We start from the raw sequence: 15685 nt of genomic DNA, 5'->3' as shown, positions 1-15685 counted from the left end.
ATACTGTCTAAATTACACTGTTCTAATCACTGTGGTGTCTATTTGTTACCAGGTGTACGTAATGGAAAAAAATATTTTAGTCAATGAGCTGAAATCTTGTATTCAGAAGTAACACAGAGCTGAACTTACCAAAAGCCAATTTTTATTTTCCCCCCACTTAATATGATTTCTGTCTTATGTGTGGCCAATTTCATTGCCAAACAGATAGGCATCAGACCACCCAAATTTGGTATTAGAAGGAATTATATTTTAAATTTATGAATATGCAGTTTGCATCAGTTGCCTGATGGACCTCAACAGATGTACTGTGAAATACTCCAGCTGGATAATCCAGCCTTTCTAGTTCAGGGAATTCATGTTTGAGAAAGAGACAGACAGACAAACAAACAAACAGGTTTTGATTCAGCAGACTACAAACCTCTCATCTGTTTCTTTCACCATTCTGTTATCTTCAATGTCAGGAAAACTATCTTGGCCAGCTACTACTGTATTACTGCTTGAAGTGGTTCCTGTACATGTAAAACAAACATATATTTACATATATATAAAAACCCACACGAAGTACTTAAGTTTGAAAGATTCAAACAACCAAGCATTGGACAGCCTGGTGTAATACAGAAATAATAGACTATGAATGCACAGCATTAAGTCAGTGCCACACCACAATCATCAGCCTCTCAGATATTACTTTGGTATTTGTGTTACAAGAAAACAGGTATAATGAAGTGTTTCCCCTTTGTACTTTCCCACTTCCATCCCTGTAATGAATGGTTTATTAGAATGGGAGGTTAGGCTTAGCATGCCTCCTGAGCCATTGGAATGGCAAGGTCAAATGGGGGGGGTGCTTAGTTCCTTGAGCCCTGGGGGAAGCAATTCTTGAACATCCTGGCTCTGTTTCTACTGGCCCTGGTGTTGTGGCATCAGCTTCAGTGGGCTCCAATCTCCTAGCCTCAGGGCTCGTGGCCCCCCTATCACCAGCATCAAGCTCAAGAGTCAGGGACGTGGTATGGCTCCTTAGTTGGTGACACTTTAGCCTCCAACTCAATGTCCTGATCACTGGTGGATTCTGGAATTATGGCAAATTTACTTGCAGGTATTATACATTTCTTTGTTGATGAGATAAGGGAGTCTGAGAAGCAACAAGGGAGGAGTTGGGCTGAAATTTATTGTAATACTCTGTTCCTGCTTCCTTCATTCACAATATCGCGTTGCAAGTTATTAGACGGGGTGTTCAATTCTTACCAGAGGCGGCTGCTGAGGCCTTGTTGCTGGCAGTGAAGCGATAGAACGGCGGATTGTCACAATGCTGAACTATGGGGTTCACTGGATCTGTTTGCTGAAGCTCAAACAGAAGTTCTTCCATTGTTTGAATAGTGTTGTTCCGACATAAATAGATGGCAACTTTTTTGATCTGAAGAAAAAGTAGTATTTAGCAGCCTCTACAAACTGTAACTTAGAAATGCACATTTTAAGTATAATAGGCACACACGCATCATTTTAGCTTTGAAAGGATCTAAGATACACCCATCAGAACTATGCTGATCTACATATCTAATGGGCCATAAAATCTGTCTACAATTAGGGGGTGACCCAATTAAAGGGAGGTATGCAGAAGATCATGGATGCAGAAATTTTTACCTATGGAAGATACATACTTGGAAATGCATTATGGCTGAAAAGACAGCAGTTGTTTCATACTTTAGCTGATGACATCCCTACAGTATTAGGGCTTGGAGTTCCACAATTATATTTGGCATTATGCTCCTACTTTCCTGCAGTATAGCATCTGAATTACTCTACAAACTGAGATAATTTAATTTATTAAATGCATAAGATTGATGCTAGTAGAAGCACATCTTTCTACAGATAGCTGTTTTGCTTAATAGGAACAATGGCTTCAATGCTAAAATAAGTTAAGGGAGTTTAAGAAAGCAGTCACTGATCAGGTGACCCTGTCTGGTCTTTGGGACACTTACAGGGATACAACCCATCTTTGGATGTCTCCCTCTCACTCAGAGAAGTAAAGTTTCTCATCCCCTCCATTATTTCAGCTGCCAATGTCCTGCAAATACCCACTCTGGAGGGTCAGAGGTCACTCCTGAAGAATGCAGGATGGAGCATGGAGGGGAAGGAATGAGGCTAGGGGATGGAGATTCAAACAACATCAGACAGAAGTCCACCCAATTTAGTGTGATTTTCCCCCTACCCTCCAGCAGTTCTCTGCATCTCATCACACATTGCCCCCACCTCCACAGAGGGTTTTCAGAGGGACAGGAGGGGCAAAGAATAGGAAATTTTCCTTCCCTGAACTTCTTTGAGTCAACTCTTCTTAGAATCCAAGGCAATACAAGCTTTTTAACTACCGTATTTTCCCGTCTATAAGACGCCTCCCCCCATGTATAAGACGGGACTTCAAATTAAGAATTTGGGGGGACTCCAAATTAAGGAAACACCCCTCAGCACTACCCGTGTATAAGACGAGCCCCAATTTTAAACCTAATTTTGGGGTAAAAAAACCCTAGTCTTATACATGGAAAAATATTGTGTTATTTTTTTTAAATCACTTACGTAAGGTAAAAGGATGGTATCGCTGCTGACCCCACACAAGCTTATGAGAAACTGCAATGTTATTCTCAGGTTGTTGCTCCATTTTTCATTGTTGGCTAAAGCATTCCAGACATTCTCCATTTCAGGTCCAGGGACTTCATCTCTGTACTGCATTGCAGGGGCAGTGGGTGGGGGGACAAAAGGGCAAACTTGATAAAAGTGCAACAAAATGGCCAAAATACAAGAAAACTAAGAGATGCAACGTAATCAAAAATAACTGTTGGGTTGTATTCAGTGCAAGCCAAGTTCGACTTGTGTAGCAGCACTTCTGTTTCTTCTCCACCCCCCTCCACCATCCCAAATCTTGTCCAGAAGCTCCCCCAACACTCTGAAGTTGATTTTGAGCACTGGTAGGAAGAGGAGAAATTTGGAAAGTTTCATCCGGCTACTGCAATTACTTTGCTCTTGTCTAGTGGAATGGGAGCACTGGATGCCCAGCAACTGTATCAAGCTCAACCATCACAGGTCGAACAACAAAGCAGTATATCTTAAACCAATATCTATAGCACCAGAGGTAGAAAATCTAACCAATCAGGTCAAACACTGGCTTGTCTAAAACTACAGAAAAATACTAAGAAAGCCAGCGTGTTGAAGCAGATTGGACTTATGGCTGGAGAGACCCAGGTTCAAATTCCTGGGTGGCCCTCACAAGGCTGTTGGGCATACAACCTTCAACTTGAAATATGGGGGAAAGCATGCAAAAATGAACCGTTGCTCAAAAGCAGTACTGGATTTCCTATTTAAAAGCATGTCGTTTATTTGCTTACCTTAGCAGTCATGTACATCAGATTATTAAGCACCAGCGATGTAGCCTCTGGAGAGCCCCAGCCATTTCCCTTCAGTCCGCAGGTGACAGCTATTTCCCCATCTTTCTCCCTTATTTCATCCTCTGGGGTGCTTGGGCTTGACCCTGGGAGAAGAAGCCTGCTGTCTACAAGTTCAATGTTGTGAAGCCACGGCAGCAGGTAGGTGAGCATGATTTGGCGCCCATTTGGATGTGTTGTTGGGAACCTCTGACTCACTTCTATAAACAATGGGAAACAAGAGCTCATTTTAGTTTCACCAGCTAGACTGCAGCATTATTCAAATGCAACTTGTGCGTAGGCACTTCCAGGTTGAAGCATGGAAGTGGGGCTGGTCTCTTAACCCTACCCCCAATGCTGCGTCACCTTCCTCCAAGATCCATTCACGGAGAGCTATTTGTCTGCAAAGAAACCTTAATGTAAGAAGAAGCTGATAGATCAGGCCAATGCCCCACTTAGTTCAATGTCCTGTTCTCACAGTGGCTGACCAGAAGAATGCAGGAAACCAAACAAGAAGGACCCAAGTACAAGAAACCCTTGGGGTTTTCAGCAACTGGTATTCAGACGCATGAGGGCCACTAATTGTGGTGGTAGAGCATGGCCATCGTGGACTAACAGCCATTGATAGCTGGATCCTCCATGGATTTGTCTATTCCTTTTAAAGCCACCAAAGTTGGTGGCCCTCACTGTGGGAGAGAGTTCCATGGTTTAACTATGCACTGTGTGAACAAGAAATTTCTTTTGGCTGTCCTGAATCTTCACATGTAGGGCTTCCTTGCAAATGATATACTGTAATTCTACACCTGGATGTCAGAGGAAGGAGACACAATCCTGGGGCTAAAGGCATGGACCTCATCCTGTCTCAATGCCCTACACAACATGCATGAACAGGTTTTGTGGCATTCGGTTAAACCACCTGTCCTTAAAAGGATAAAAAAAATGATTTCAGGAGCTTTTCGTTCTGTGTCTAAGTCATATGTGTAGGAATATATTGTTATGTGCTGCATTTTCAGCAAGTGATAACTATTCAACTTCTGCTTCTCTGTGTATCTGATGACCTTAATCCTGTGAAGGAAGAGAACATTTATGAAGCACAAAAGCATAGATGAACTGATTTCATGTTAACATCACCACCTGAAAAGCAATGAGACTAACCACCAAGTAAAACAAAGGAATTAATATTGAGTTTAGAGACTGAATTTTAAAATTCTGTTCAACAATCAGAAAGGGTCCCTGACTGTGTCACTTTGTGTTTTAATTGTTTGTGTGATATGGATTGTTTATTTGTGGGAGGTTTTCTGTTGCCCACATGTTTTGCTCTTATGCATGCTATAACCAAATACACAGCTGCATATACTCCAACTTTTTAGTGTTTCTATGCTTGTTTTGCTTTCGTATGGAAAGTCTTCATAAACTGTTTTTAAAGGAAAAAGGAAAAAAGAAAGGGTCTTCCTAATGTATCGCACAGTGAAATGACACTTACAGATAAAAGATAAGTAAAAACAATAAAAAAATTAATGCTAAAAGTATCAAAGCAGGGGGAGGATGAGATGCTTATTAAAATTTATCCCAAAGTATCAAATTTGTTGAATATGTCAAGTTACGTAAAACAAGAATGTCAAAAATGCTTCACAAAGAGTTATTATGCAACAATGTGGGATACAGAGATAACCTCCAGGTGATCACAGAAGTGGGAGTTCCATCCTACTCAGGAGCACTAAGAGGGTCGTGGGGAAAAGAAGGCAAACTTAATCTGCTTCCCCAAGAACAGGGGGTTTACTAATTCACATTTATTTTTTAAAAATCACTAGGAACGCTTACCTGAAAAGAGTGGAAGCGTGAGCTCAGGGTACATTCTTGCCAGTTCATAGGACAGATGCGCTAGTGAGACGCTGTACAGCGGCGGCAATGGGCCGTGAGTCCCATAAAGTATACTGCCAGGTCTTTGCTCAGCTACTTTCTTTGAATAAACAAAAAGCTTGGTCTCCAAAATCTGCGGGCGAAGATAAATGACAAAAGCAGCATTACAGGTTTTCAACAGCATTTTAAAAGAATCCAGTCGCCAGGGTATTAATCCGTACACACAGCCTTGCATTTAGGCACCAGCCTGTTAGCCGTATGCAACCAGGAATTATGCACAGGCAAGTTTCTTGGCTCCACCTGTCCTGCCAGTTCATCTGGCTTCCCTTTTAGTGTCAAAAAGGGAAGCTTCTTCTTTCACAACCAGAAAACACAGTGGGCTGGTGGAGAGGAGATGGATCGCGCCATTCCTCTCCCACTCTGCCAGTCCACTTGGTAGAAGGCTACCCCTCTTCCACAGCCAACATGGAAACACTGGCTATCAACCACTTGGAAGGCTAGTAAAAAAACAATCTGTAGGCTAGAAACCTTTGTGGCCTTATTCACAAGGCTGATTGACTATACTTTTCTTTTTTCAGCTGGTAGGGGTTAATTGGCCCGCTTCCCAAGACCTTGGCAGGGGGTTGGTGTTTCCTGCTTGGCAGGGGGTTGGACTCGATGGCCCTTGTGGTCTCTTCCAACTCTATGATTCTATGATTCTATGATTCTAACTTACTGGGGTTGCTTCTCTCACCTGTTTCCCTTCCCAATCCTATTATGACACTGAAAGCCATCAGCCAGATCAGTCAAGGCTTTGTCCTCAGCCAATGGCCCATCCTGTCTTCTCCTCCCTCTTTGATCTCTTGCCCCACCTTTTCCTGTCATTCTGCCTTATCCATCCCAGACTGCTTTGTACAAACCAGCACTCCCATGCACACCACACCAGGCTACAGGAACTCGGTGCTCTTAAGAGACTGCCCAGCGCAGTCCAACACCTGGTGTTGCTGTCCAAAGAATATTGTTGAAAATAAAGGGCCAGGCCCCTTGTACAGTACCCTCCCTCTCCAAGGCTGTTTTGTGTGCCCCAGTGTCACTGCATTATAGCTTTATATAAAGGATTCTTGTCATATTTCCATTGTAGATTGTTAAAGAACAAAACAAGCATGTAATACATTGATAAGTGTACGGGAGGCTAGGAGTTTGCTTTTCCATATATGGTTTTAGAAGATTTTTTTTAAAAAAAATATTTCATACATGCCTGCATGAGTTGCATGGAAATTTCATAAATCTCTCTATTTGTGTCAGATGCTTTAAACAGGACTAGATTTAAAAGGGTCACAATATCAAAATGGTAGTTCCTGGAAAAAATAAACAAATGCTTGTGATCATTTTTATTCCAAAGAAAAGTTTTGTAATCATTTCCTCTTTTTTTTTGGAAAAATATGCTCAAGGCAACATATACAGTATTAAGAACAGAACAATGAACTATATCAAACACCATTAGAACAAATGAAACACAAAATATGTAAAATTACTTTTTTTAAAGGCAGATCTGAAGAACAGCGAATTCCTAATAATATACAAAGTAGTCTATTTACAAATGCAGATAATTTGCATTCTGAGCTGGGCACAGCAATCCTAATGAAGGGCTGGGGGGGGATAGAGAGCAGCAAATCTCCCAGCACAAACAGGATGGAAGGTGGGATAGGTTTATTGGGGTTGATTACTGTATTTTAATATTTTGTTGGAAGCTGCCCAGAGTGGCTGGGGAAGCCCAGCCAGATGGGTGGTGGTATTATTATTATTATTATTATTATTATTATTATTATTATTATTATTATTATTCCAAGCTGGCCTATCTTAGGGGTCTTGGTCTTGGGCTCCTTAGGTGATCCATGGTGCTTAGGATCCAGTGGATTACAATTCTCCAACACCTAGCCCAACAGGAGACCTGTTGGTAGCAGCTAACTGCAGTAGACCTGAGGCACATGCCATAGCCACTGAGCTAGCAGCTCCCCTCTCCACTGCTGAAGGCTGGCAAAGAGGGAAATACACAGCATTCTAACCTCCTACCCAAGCCATCAACTATAGGGTGGGTAGGACTGCAGCCCGAATTTGTATACACCTGATACCCAATACTGCTTTTTCTTTTCCACCCTCTACCTCGCACTGCATTTCACAATACACAGAGCCACCTGCCTGCTACCACCATTAACTCAAAGCACTCATAAAGTCAATGATGAATCAGGTGCCCAGAATCAGCTTTCAGCTTTGCTCCATCTAAGCAAGCTGATTCAAAACAGGCAGAAATGCAAGGAATGTCAATACATGGAGGAGGACAGCCCTGAGGATATTGCTGGGGGAAGAAATGTACAGAGGTGAGCTCCTAGTTCATTTGCTGCAATGCTACAGTATGTCGATTTAGCCATTTCTTGTGATTAGTGAAATTCCAAAATACTTTTTTTTTAATATAAAGCATTTAATATCACAACAGAAATGTTGCGCCTCAAGCCTAGGAGCCAGGAAGCTTATACTAAGGTTTAGTGGAACAAAAGAAATTGTGATTAAATGACAGCTACTGCTATAGCTTAGATCCAGGGGGAATCTAACTTGCTTAAAGAGATCTTTCATATGAAGGGATGAAGGGTTCACATGCTGCAACGAAAAGTCTGAAGAGGATGGGAGAAAAATAATCTTGTTAGTCAACCCTCAAGTTATTATTTGGTTGATCACAGCTCACTGGCTCTTTGCACCTCAGGCAACTATCCCAAAATAGATCGTGAACTGCAACTGAAGTTTTGGTGGTGTAATCAATGTGAAATTCCACTCGCGATGCCTCTTTGATCATCTGCTTTGTCGCATTTTATTTATTATGTATTTATCCCACCATTCCCCCAATAAGCTGAGTATAATGTACATGGCTCGCCACCCCGTTTCTTTTCCAACCACCTTGTGAGGCGGGTTTGACACATCCCATCCTTCCTTTAGTTATCTTTTTCATCTTCCGGACCATTCTTCACTGTCCTCTCCATCCATCCTCCTGTTAGAAACTCTTCTTGAGCTCAACGCCTATAACTGTCTGACTTCCTTCTGCTATGCAGCCACCCTGTCCTTTTCTCAGTCCTGCTACTTTAGCCTCCCAATCTATTCCACAAGCTCTGCGCTCAATTTTCACTAAAGTTCTTTGTCTCCTTGCCTGCGTCTATCTCATACCCAACCAAACCTCCCCTCATAGAAAATCAACGTTTGCCAATATCTGAGTCCTCATCCTTAGTCAAAACAGTTGTGACCATTCTTTGACACTCCTGGGTAGAAATGAACAATTTTTATCCAGTAAAATCTCTGAATTTGCTCACAGCTTTGCACTCCTGTTTTGATCTACACTGATCTTCATTATGTACAGATAGGTAGCCGTGTTGGTCTGCCATAGTCAAAATAAAAAAATTCCTTCCAGTAGCACCTTAAAGACCAACTAAGTTAGTTCTTGGTATGAGCTTTCGTGTGCATGCACACGAAAGCTCATACCAAGTACTAACTTAGTTGGTCTTTAAGGTGCTACTGGAAGGAATTTTTTTATCTTCATTATATAAATGAACAGTGTAGCTGGTACTCTGTATATAGGTTTGTTTTGTACTTGACACACCTGGTCCTAGTTCTCTTCTTCAGCATCGCACCAAATTACAAAGGTATGAATTTTCCAGGGAAAGCAGAAAAAGCATATTGCTTAGCTGTAGGCTTTCTGCCTAAGAAAATGTTTGTTCATTTCCACTTGCTCACTGGCATTTTTGTCCTACCTTCTGCACAGTATGAATATCCAGTTGCTACACTAAGAAATAGCAAATAGGCCTGAGATTGTAACCGTTCCTTTCAATGTTTACGTAAGACAGAATTCAAGCATATTCCGATTCAATAGTTGCAGGGTTTAAATATAAATCACACTGCAAACTTCTGGCACTTCCTACGTGAAGGATTACTGATACCTGCTGCCACACACAGTTGCAATGGCTTTGAAGCATCCAGAAGCAAGCTGGTATGACCCAGTATAACACCGGTCTATAGCCCAGTTGAAGAGGTTTATTTGGTCAGGATTTAATTCCAGCAATAAGACAACAACTTCGCAGCCAAGTTGATGAACCTGAGTACACAGAAAATGGCATAGTGTTTTTCAATTATCCATAATATTTGCATCAATAATTAAGCACACAAAGGAAGCAAGACCTCCTGCTGAATCAGACCAAAGTCTATAAAGAAAGACCAACATTCAGTTTCAAATGGCACGGCTTGCCAGATGCCTCCTCAGATTTGATCTCAACATCTGACCCCTCAAATACAGGTAATAGTAACAATTGTGGGGTACAATCAATGGTCTTTTTCAGAATGACTGAAATCTCCTCTTGAATTTGTTCCCCCAATTCTGCCACCCTCAGACAGTCCCACCACAGAGTACAATAGGTAATTTTCTGCCAGCCATTGAGTGAGATCCCTGATGTTATGCGTGTCTAATCCCTTTGTGAAACTATCTAAGTTACTGGCCATCACAATCATTGTGGTTAACATATTCCATAAGGAAAAACCACTCTATTCCAATTCCACTATCTACCGTATTTTTTGCTCTATAAGACTCACTTTTTCCCTCCTAAAAAATAAGGGGAAATGTGTGTGCGTCTTACGGAGCAAATGCAGGCTGCACAGCTATCCCAGAAGCCAGAACAGCAAGAGGGATTGCTGCTTTCACTGTGCAGCGATCCCTCTTGCTGTTCTGGCTTCTGAGATTCAGAATATTTTTTTTCTTGTTTTCCTCCTCCAAAAACTAGGTGCGTCTTGTGGTCTGGTGTGTCTTATAGAGCGAAAAATACGGTATCTTCACTTTCATGCCTTCCTTCTCCCTATTCATTCTTGCCTTCTGACAGCACAATCCTAACCATGCTTACTTGGAGTATGTCCTACTGAATTCAGTGAGGTTTACTCCCAGGTAAATGAGACGAGGACTGCAGCCTTATTGTTCATCAGACTATTCCAAGGATTATTCTGAGCCTAAACCTTTGGGGCAGAATAGGTTGTGAAAATGGGAGTAAATTTGTGGAAGTGCACCTAATTCGTACATTTTATTCAGAGCACATAAAAACAGCTGCATCTATACGCAGGAAACACTGTGTGGGCATTTTAAAGCAGGTTTAGGCACATTTAATGTGGCAGAGATCCAGCATGCAAAGAAAGCATTGATCTTCCATGGCAGTGGCCTTATTTTCTCCTAAAGCTAATACTCATTTTGGCCTTCATCAGAAGATCTGCCCACTCACATTGATCTGATTCACCAGCAGCTATTTCAAGTAAGCAGGAGGTCATTTCACATTTGCATTTCATACAGCCTAGAATCAGGTGGGTGGTCTATCGGGTGGGAAGACTTCAAAGCGAAAGGTAAACACACACATTGAGGTCATTCTGCCCCATGCCTTTTTTAATTTGCAGAGCGTTGAAAGGACTTAAGTATTTTTCAGCAGAAATTTAGATTAATAAACTATGCTAAGGTATGTGTAACAAAAAAGTAACAAATATACTTTCATTTAACAGTGTGGTGATAACAACTCTTTATTGCATATTCACTAGATACCAGCGTCTGCAGAAGCCACCCCCTCCTGCCACGACATTCTTTTGTAACACATTTAAAATCATTTCAGAAGTGCATCATTGCTGAGTTACTCACCCGTAAATCTTGACAAGCTAAAATATTATCAAGCCATTTGTAGAGATAGCCGTCTGGGGAAAGGCCCACGTTGTCAAATACAGGGCCACAGCATAGCACAGCTGACATTGCCTAAGAACAGAAGGAAGGAGGTTGGTTGTGCAAACCCAACTATAATCAGCACACTTCTGTTTATTTGTTATTTTCGGTGTATTGGCTACCACACCTTGTAAGATCACTGTAGATTCTAAACATGGTGCAGCACATCAAGCAATGTAGTAATGGGAGATTTTAAAGGGGCTTCAGTGAGGCCACTGAAGTGTGGAGGTTGTTGCTCTTAGGCATTGTAAAAAATATTATGCAACGATATCCCATCAATAACCCCAGTCAATACCTCTTGGTTAGATGGGCACATGTCCAGTCTACCCTTACCTTCCCTGAACTCCATTCTCTTCCTCCATATCCTCACTACATATTAATCCAACCTTCCCCAAACTGGTGCCTTCTTTAAGAATGCAAGAGCAGCCCTGCTGGAACAGACCCAAACCCAATCTAGTCCAGCATTCAGAAGTATTCCAAAGGTTTTGCACTACAACTCTTATCAGCCCCAGGCTGAACGGCATGGCCATTCATGGTTGTAGTCCACACCATCCAGATGTCAACATGTTCAGAAAGGCTGGATTAATCAAACTGACTCCTACTTTCATCTGTCTTACCCATTTCATTTTGATGAAGAACTGGCATCTAGTATACAGTGTGAGAATGAAACATTCAGTAGGTACTGCAGCAGAAGTAATCTCCTATTTGGAAGATAGGCTTACTGCCTCGTATCGGTTTTCAATAAAAAAAAGGGGGGGCGGGTTGTAGTTGATTGATTTTGACTCATGAGTAGACCCATTGAAATCAATGGCAATGAATAACCTGGGTCCATTAATTTCACGAGTCTCCTCCGAGTAAACATTAGTTGATAACAACCCTCAGTAACCAGTTTCCAAAATAAGCACCTAGAATTTAGCAATATATTTTTGCTGCATTAAAGCAAAATATTGTGTTTATAAAGTTGCTGTTAATACCAATCTCCTGCTCCCTCAGATGAATCAAATGAATCAATCTTACACAAAAACTGACAGAGCCAAAAGAAAAAAAAATGTACAGAGTTGTTGTTTTTTGTAAAAGAAAGACATTTTATTTATTTAACGAGCATCATTGGATGCGGAATTTTATTCAGTAAAAGGAATGATCACACACCTTCAAAGCACAATACTGGTATCTTGTAATCTGGTGATTTCTATCACTGTAGCGATCAAGTGGTGTAAACATGATACTGAACGGTCCAGCCCATTGACTAAACAAAATGAAAAGGTGGTGCCTCAGGCTTTGCTGAGGGAAAAGAAATCTCCTATGGTGCACTGAGCAAAGAAACATAAAATTACCTTTGTTAATTTGTTTTTTAAAAGGAAAACATGAACATTATTCTTATGCAACATTTTGTAGCCCGGCAACAAGTCCTGGAATAATTTTCCTGGTTGCATGCACTGAAAACATTTGGGGAGAATGTACCATCTATGAAATGAGCTCTTAGGTGCTCAAAAGAAATATGCAATTCCCAGAACCATCAACAAGGAAGTTGAAGTAGCCATTTGCACCAAGCTTTATTCTAGATATAGATACATACACACACACACACACACACACACACACACACACACACAATCAAAATGTTCTCTCATGGCTGCAAATTGATTCCCAAGGTAAAGCAACAATCCTATTGCATTATGTTTTATGCACATAATCCAAATCTACGCATGGTAGGAGATTCTGATTGTCCCCTCTTGACATTCATGAATTGGATTTTATATTTATGTAGGTGGGTGTGCGTTTATAGAACCACTGCAAATCAGAGTTGTGAATCAGGAAGCCCTCTGCTCAAATTTAGCCTCTTGCCAGGAACTCACTAGGTAGTTAAGAGGCAAACCATACACCCTCTCAAACTCAGTCCCACCCCCATCTGTAATATAAGGGATAATACTAGTAATTAATAGTGATGTACAAATTTTAAGTATGATGATGAAGATGTATGTCCTATCTATACACTCTGTATATTTTGATTTTGAGATGCAGAGATTGTGTTGACGGGGGCATACATGCACTGCAGATGACAGAAGAACACCCCTATCACAATGTGGAATGCCAATGTGTGAACATCAGGTGGGAGCAGACAGCTGCATTATGGGGGATTGGCCTAAACTGATCCCAATCTTCCATCATGTACAGGTCCGTGAGCATTATGTTCTGAGCATCTGAATAACTGGAAACACATCTTTAAAAATTTATACTGAATCTAAAAATAATCTCCTTACAAAAATAGCAAAAGCTGTGTTGGCAACTATAAAAACCTTTATTTACCTGGAGCAAGAGTATATATGTAATGAGTGAAAAGGCAATTTTTAAAAATGTTACTGTTGAGAGAATTCCCTGGTAAAAAAAGACGGCTGCCTCCTTGTTGCAGATGTTCTAGATGCAGCAGAGCCCAAACTGTACTAAACATTCCTGGGCTTAATGCACTGAATGTAGTGAGATGGATCTAATGATGAACACAGAAGGAGCCTTCAGATTGCCAGCGCTTAGGCTAGAGGCCTTTTATGCTGTCTCAATAAATGGAACACGATCAATTTGCAAAGCAATCCTTTAGCACAAAGAGCACGTAGCAATAGCTAAATTAAGCCCCTTGCTGCAAGAAAAATCAATGATCACTTTACTTGACGGAAGCTAGTTTTCTCCAGATGAAAGCCAACTGTTCCTTTGCAGTTTCTACAATTACCAATTGGCAGCCAGAAACCAGTAAACACTGAGCTAGTAGGATATAAGTCAATTTCCGGTCACTTCGCACCACAAAATTCCTGCAGAGGCTAAGAATGAATAGGAATTTTGTGTGCGGACCAGCCAAAATGCACGCGTATATGTTAGTCACATGCATACATGACTATTTACATCCAAGTTCCATTTTTATTTCTACATGAAAATGTCTCCTTTGTGGCCATTTTAGAGTTCATATGCTGAAACAAGATGGATCAATTTAAATGCCAAATATTCTGGTTTATATGGACTACAGATTATCTAAGTTACATGGGCTTTTAAAGTCCCTAGTCCACAATACATGTAGCAAGGACAGTGCAAAGAGCAATGTGACAGATAAAATGAAATATGTACAACTGCAGGCTTTCCATCTATTCTTCACTGATTACTTGTCCCCCGTTCTCCCAACTTCCTCCCTTACTCTTACTGTTCCATGCAGATTAACCTGTAAGAACTTGTCCCTGCCTTTATATTTCACTGACTACATTAAAGCTTCCTTCTCTTTATCCATCAAGCTCTACAATGCTTTTGACAAACACTGTCTTGTACTTTCGCCTTCACCGTCCTGCAATTTACACGATTATTGAATCTCCATACCTGGCACACACTGAATCAAATTGGCAATCATTGCACTGAAATGGGCTCTCATGTCCTTAAGAATCTCCACCTCTTTATCATTTTCAGCTTCCAGTAACATACGGGTCAGGTCAACGTATTCTAAGAATAAGGCTCCGAGTGCTAATGTATCCCGCTCCAAGGCTCCGTTTGTGCTACAGCAAAGAAAAGTGGGATGTTTTAACGAACAGTTCAGATATAAAACAAGAACGTGTGCTTGGCAGACTGCAACATTTAAAATATAAATTTCAAGAATGTAAAAAGAAAGAATATAGTGGATAGATATGGAGAAGCCCCAACTTTATTTTACAAATGCTCTAAGGAATAATAATAATAATAATAATAATAAAAATAAATAATCAGCACTGTCACAAGACCCTGTTCCACTCGAAAAGCAATATCCTACCTATCACTTATCACACCAGCATCAGCAAGTAATTCAAAAATGCGTAGTAGCTGTAACCGTAGCAGATCTCGGCGTTCACGACGCTTCTTATTCTGTGTCGCAGGAAAAGAGGCCAGTATTAATCACATCTATTACACAAATGCAGATCTTAAAAAAACCCAAGATCTAATCGAGCCTGGGCTCAGAACCAATATTTAAAGAGATGCTGATGACTGTTGAATAATATGAACTTTCTGATTAGCACATACACATGACCATTTAGATTAGAAACATTTTCCTGCAAGAAGTAGTTCTAGGAAAGATACTATACAGTGGTACCTCGGTTTAAGAACAGTCTGGTTTAAGAACGATTTGGTTTAAAAACTCTGCAAAACCGGAAATAGTGTCCCGGTTTGAGAACTTTACCTCGGTCTAAGAACGGAATCTGAATGGTGGAAGGGCACAGGCAGCGGGAGGCCTCAATAGGGAAAGCACGACTCGGTTTAAGAACAGTTTCGGTTTAAGAACAGACTTCCAGAATGGATTAAGCTCGTAAACTGAGGTACCACTGTACTGACCCTTGAAAGGAGTGGGGGGAGGGAGATGGGTAAATTACTTTACATATGTGTTTCCAGCTCTGTATTCCAAAACCCTTTACTGCAAGAGATACCAGCGTCATTACTAACAATGGATTTATTACACAGGGTCTTTTTAACTACATTTTAAATCTTTCGCTCAATCGGTGCATCTGAAAAAATGTTGTTATTGTGACATCCCACCAGGAACCATTCACTGCCTTGTACTTAAGCGTCTAGAACTCAGTGAACTAACATCTTTGGAATTCACTTTGGCTTATCGCTTTTAGTAAATTTGTTCAGGGGGAGCAGTAGCAGTGCT

General features: G+C 41.0%; 1 protein-coding gene across 8 annotated transcripts in view; it reads right to left on the bottom strand.

Moving 5' to 3' along the window:
• FRY (FRY microtubule binding protein) overlaps positions 1–15685 on the bottom strand; it is a 183338-nt gene that overhangs the window by 50854 nt on the left and 116799 nt on the right. For all 8 annotated transcript variants that reach the window (XM_082220213.1, XM_082220215.1, XM_082220214.1 and 5 more), the window contains 11 exons: positions 14810–14901; positions 14386–14558; positions 12181–12341; positions 10954–11064; positions 9230–9384; positions 6508–6607; positions 5232–5403; positions 3375–3631; positions 2569–2715; positions 1243–1411; positions 419–509 (listed from right to left, as the gene is read on the bottom strand). In XM_082220213.1, coding sequence (XP_082076339.1) covers positions 419–509; positions 1243–1411; positions 2569–2715; positions 3375–3631; positions 5232–5403; positions 6508–6607; positions 9230–9384; positions 10954–11064; positions 12181–12341; positions 14386–14558; positions 14810–14901 — 1628 coding nt within the window. The remainder of the gene's footprint in view (positions 1–418; positions 510–1242; positions 1412–2568; positions 2716–3374; positions 3632–5231; positions 5404–6507; positions 6608–9229; positions 9385–10953; positions 11065–12180; positions 12342–14385; positions 14559–14809; positions 14902–15685) is intronic.

Source organism: Podarcis vaucheri (genome assembly GCF_965113315.1).
Source record: "Podarcis vaucheri genome assembly, chromosome: 4".
Classification (NCBI taxonomy): Eukaryota; Metazoa; Chordata; class Lepidosauria; order Squamata; family Lacertidae; genus Podarcis; species Podarcis vaucheri.
The sequence above is the reverse complement of the archived record's forward strand: the minus strand, read 5'-3'. Positions and strand labels throughout refer to the sequence as shown.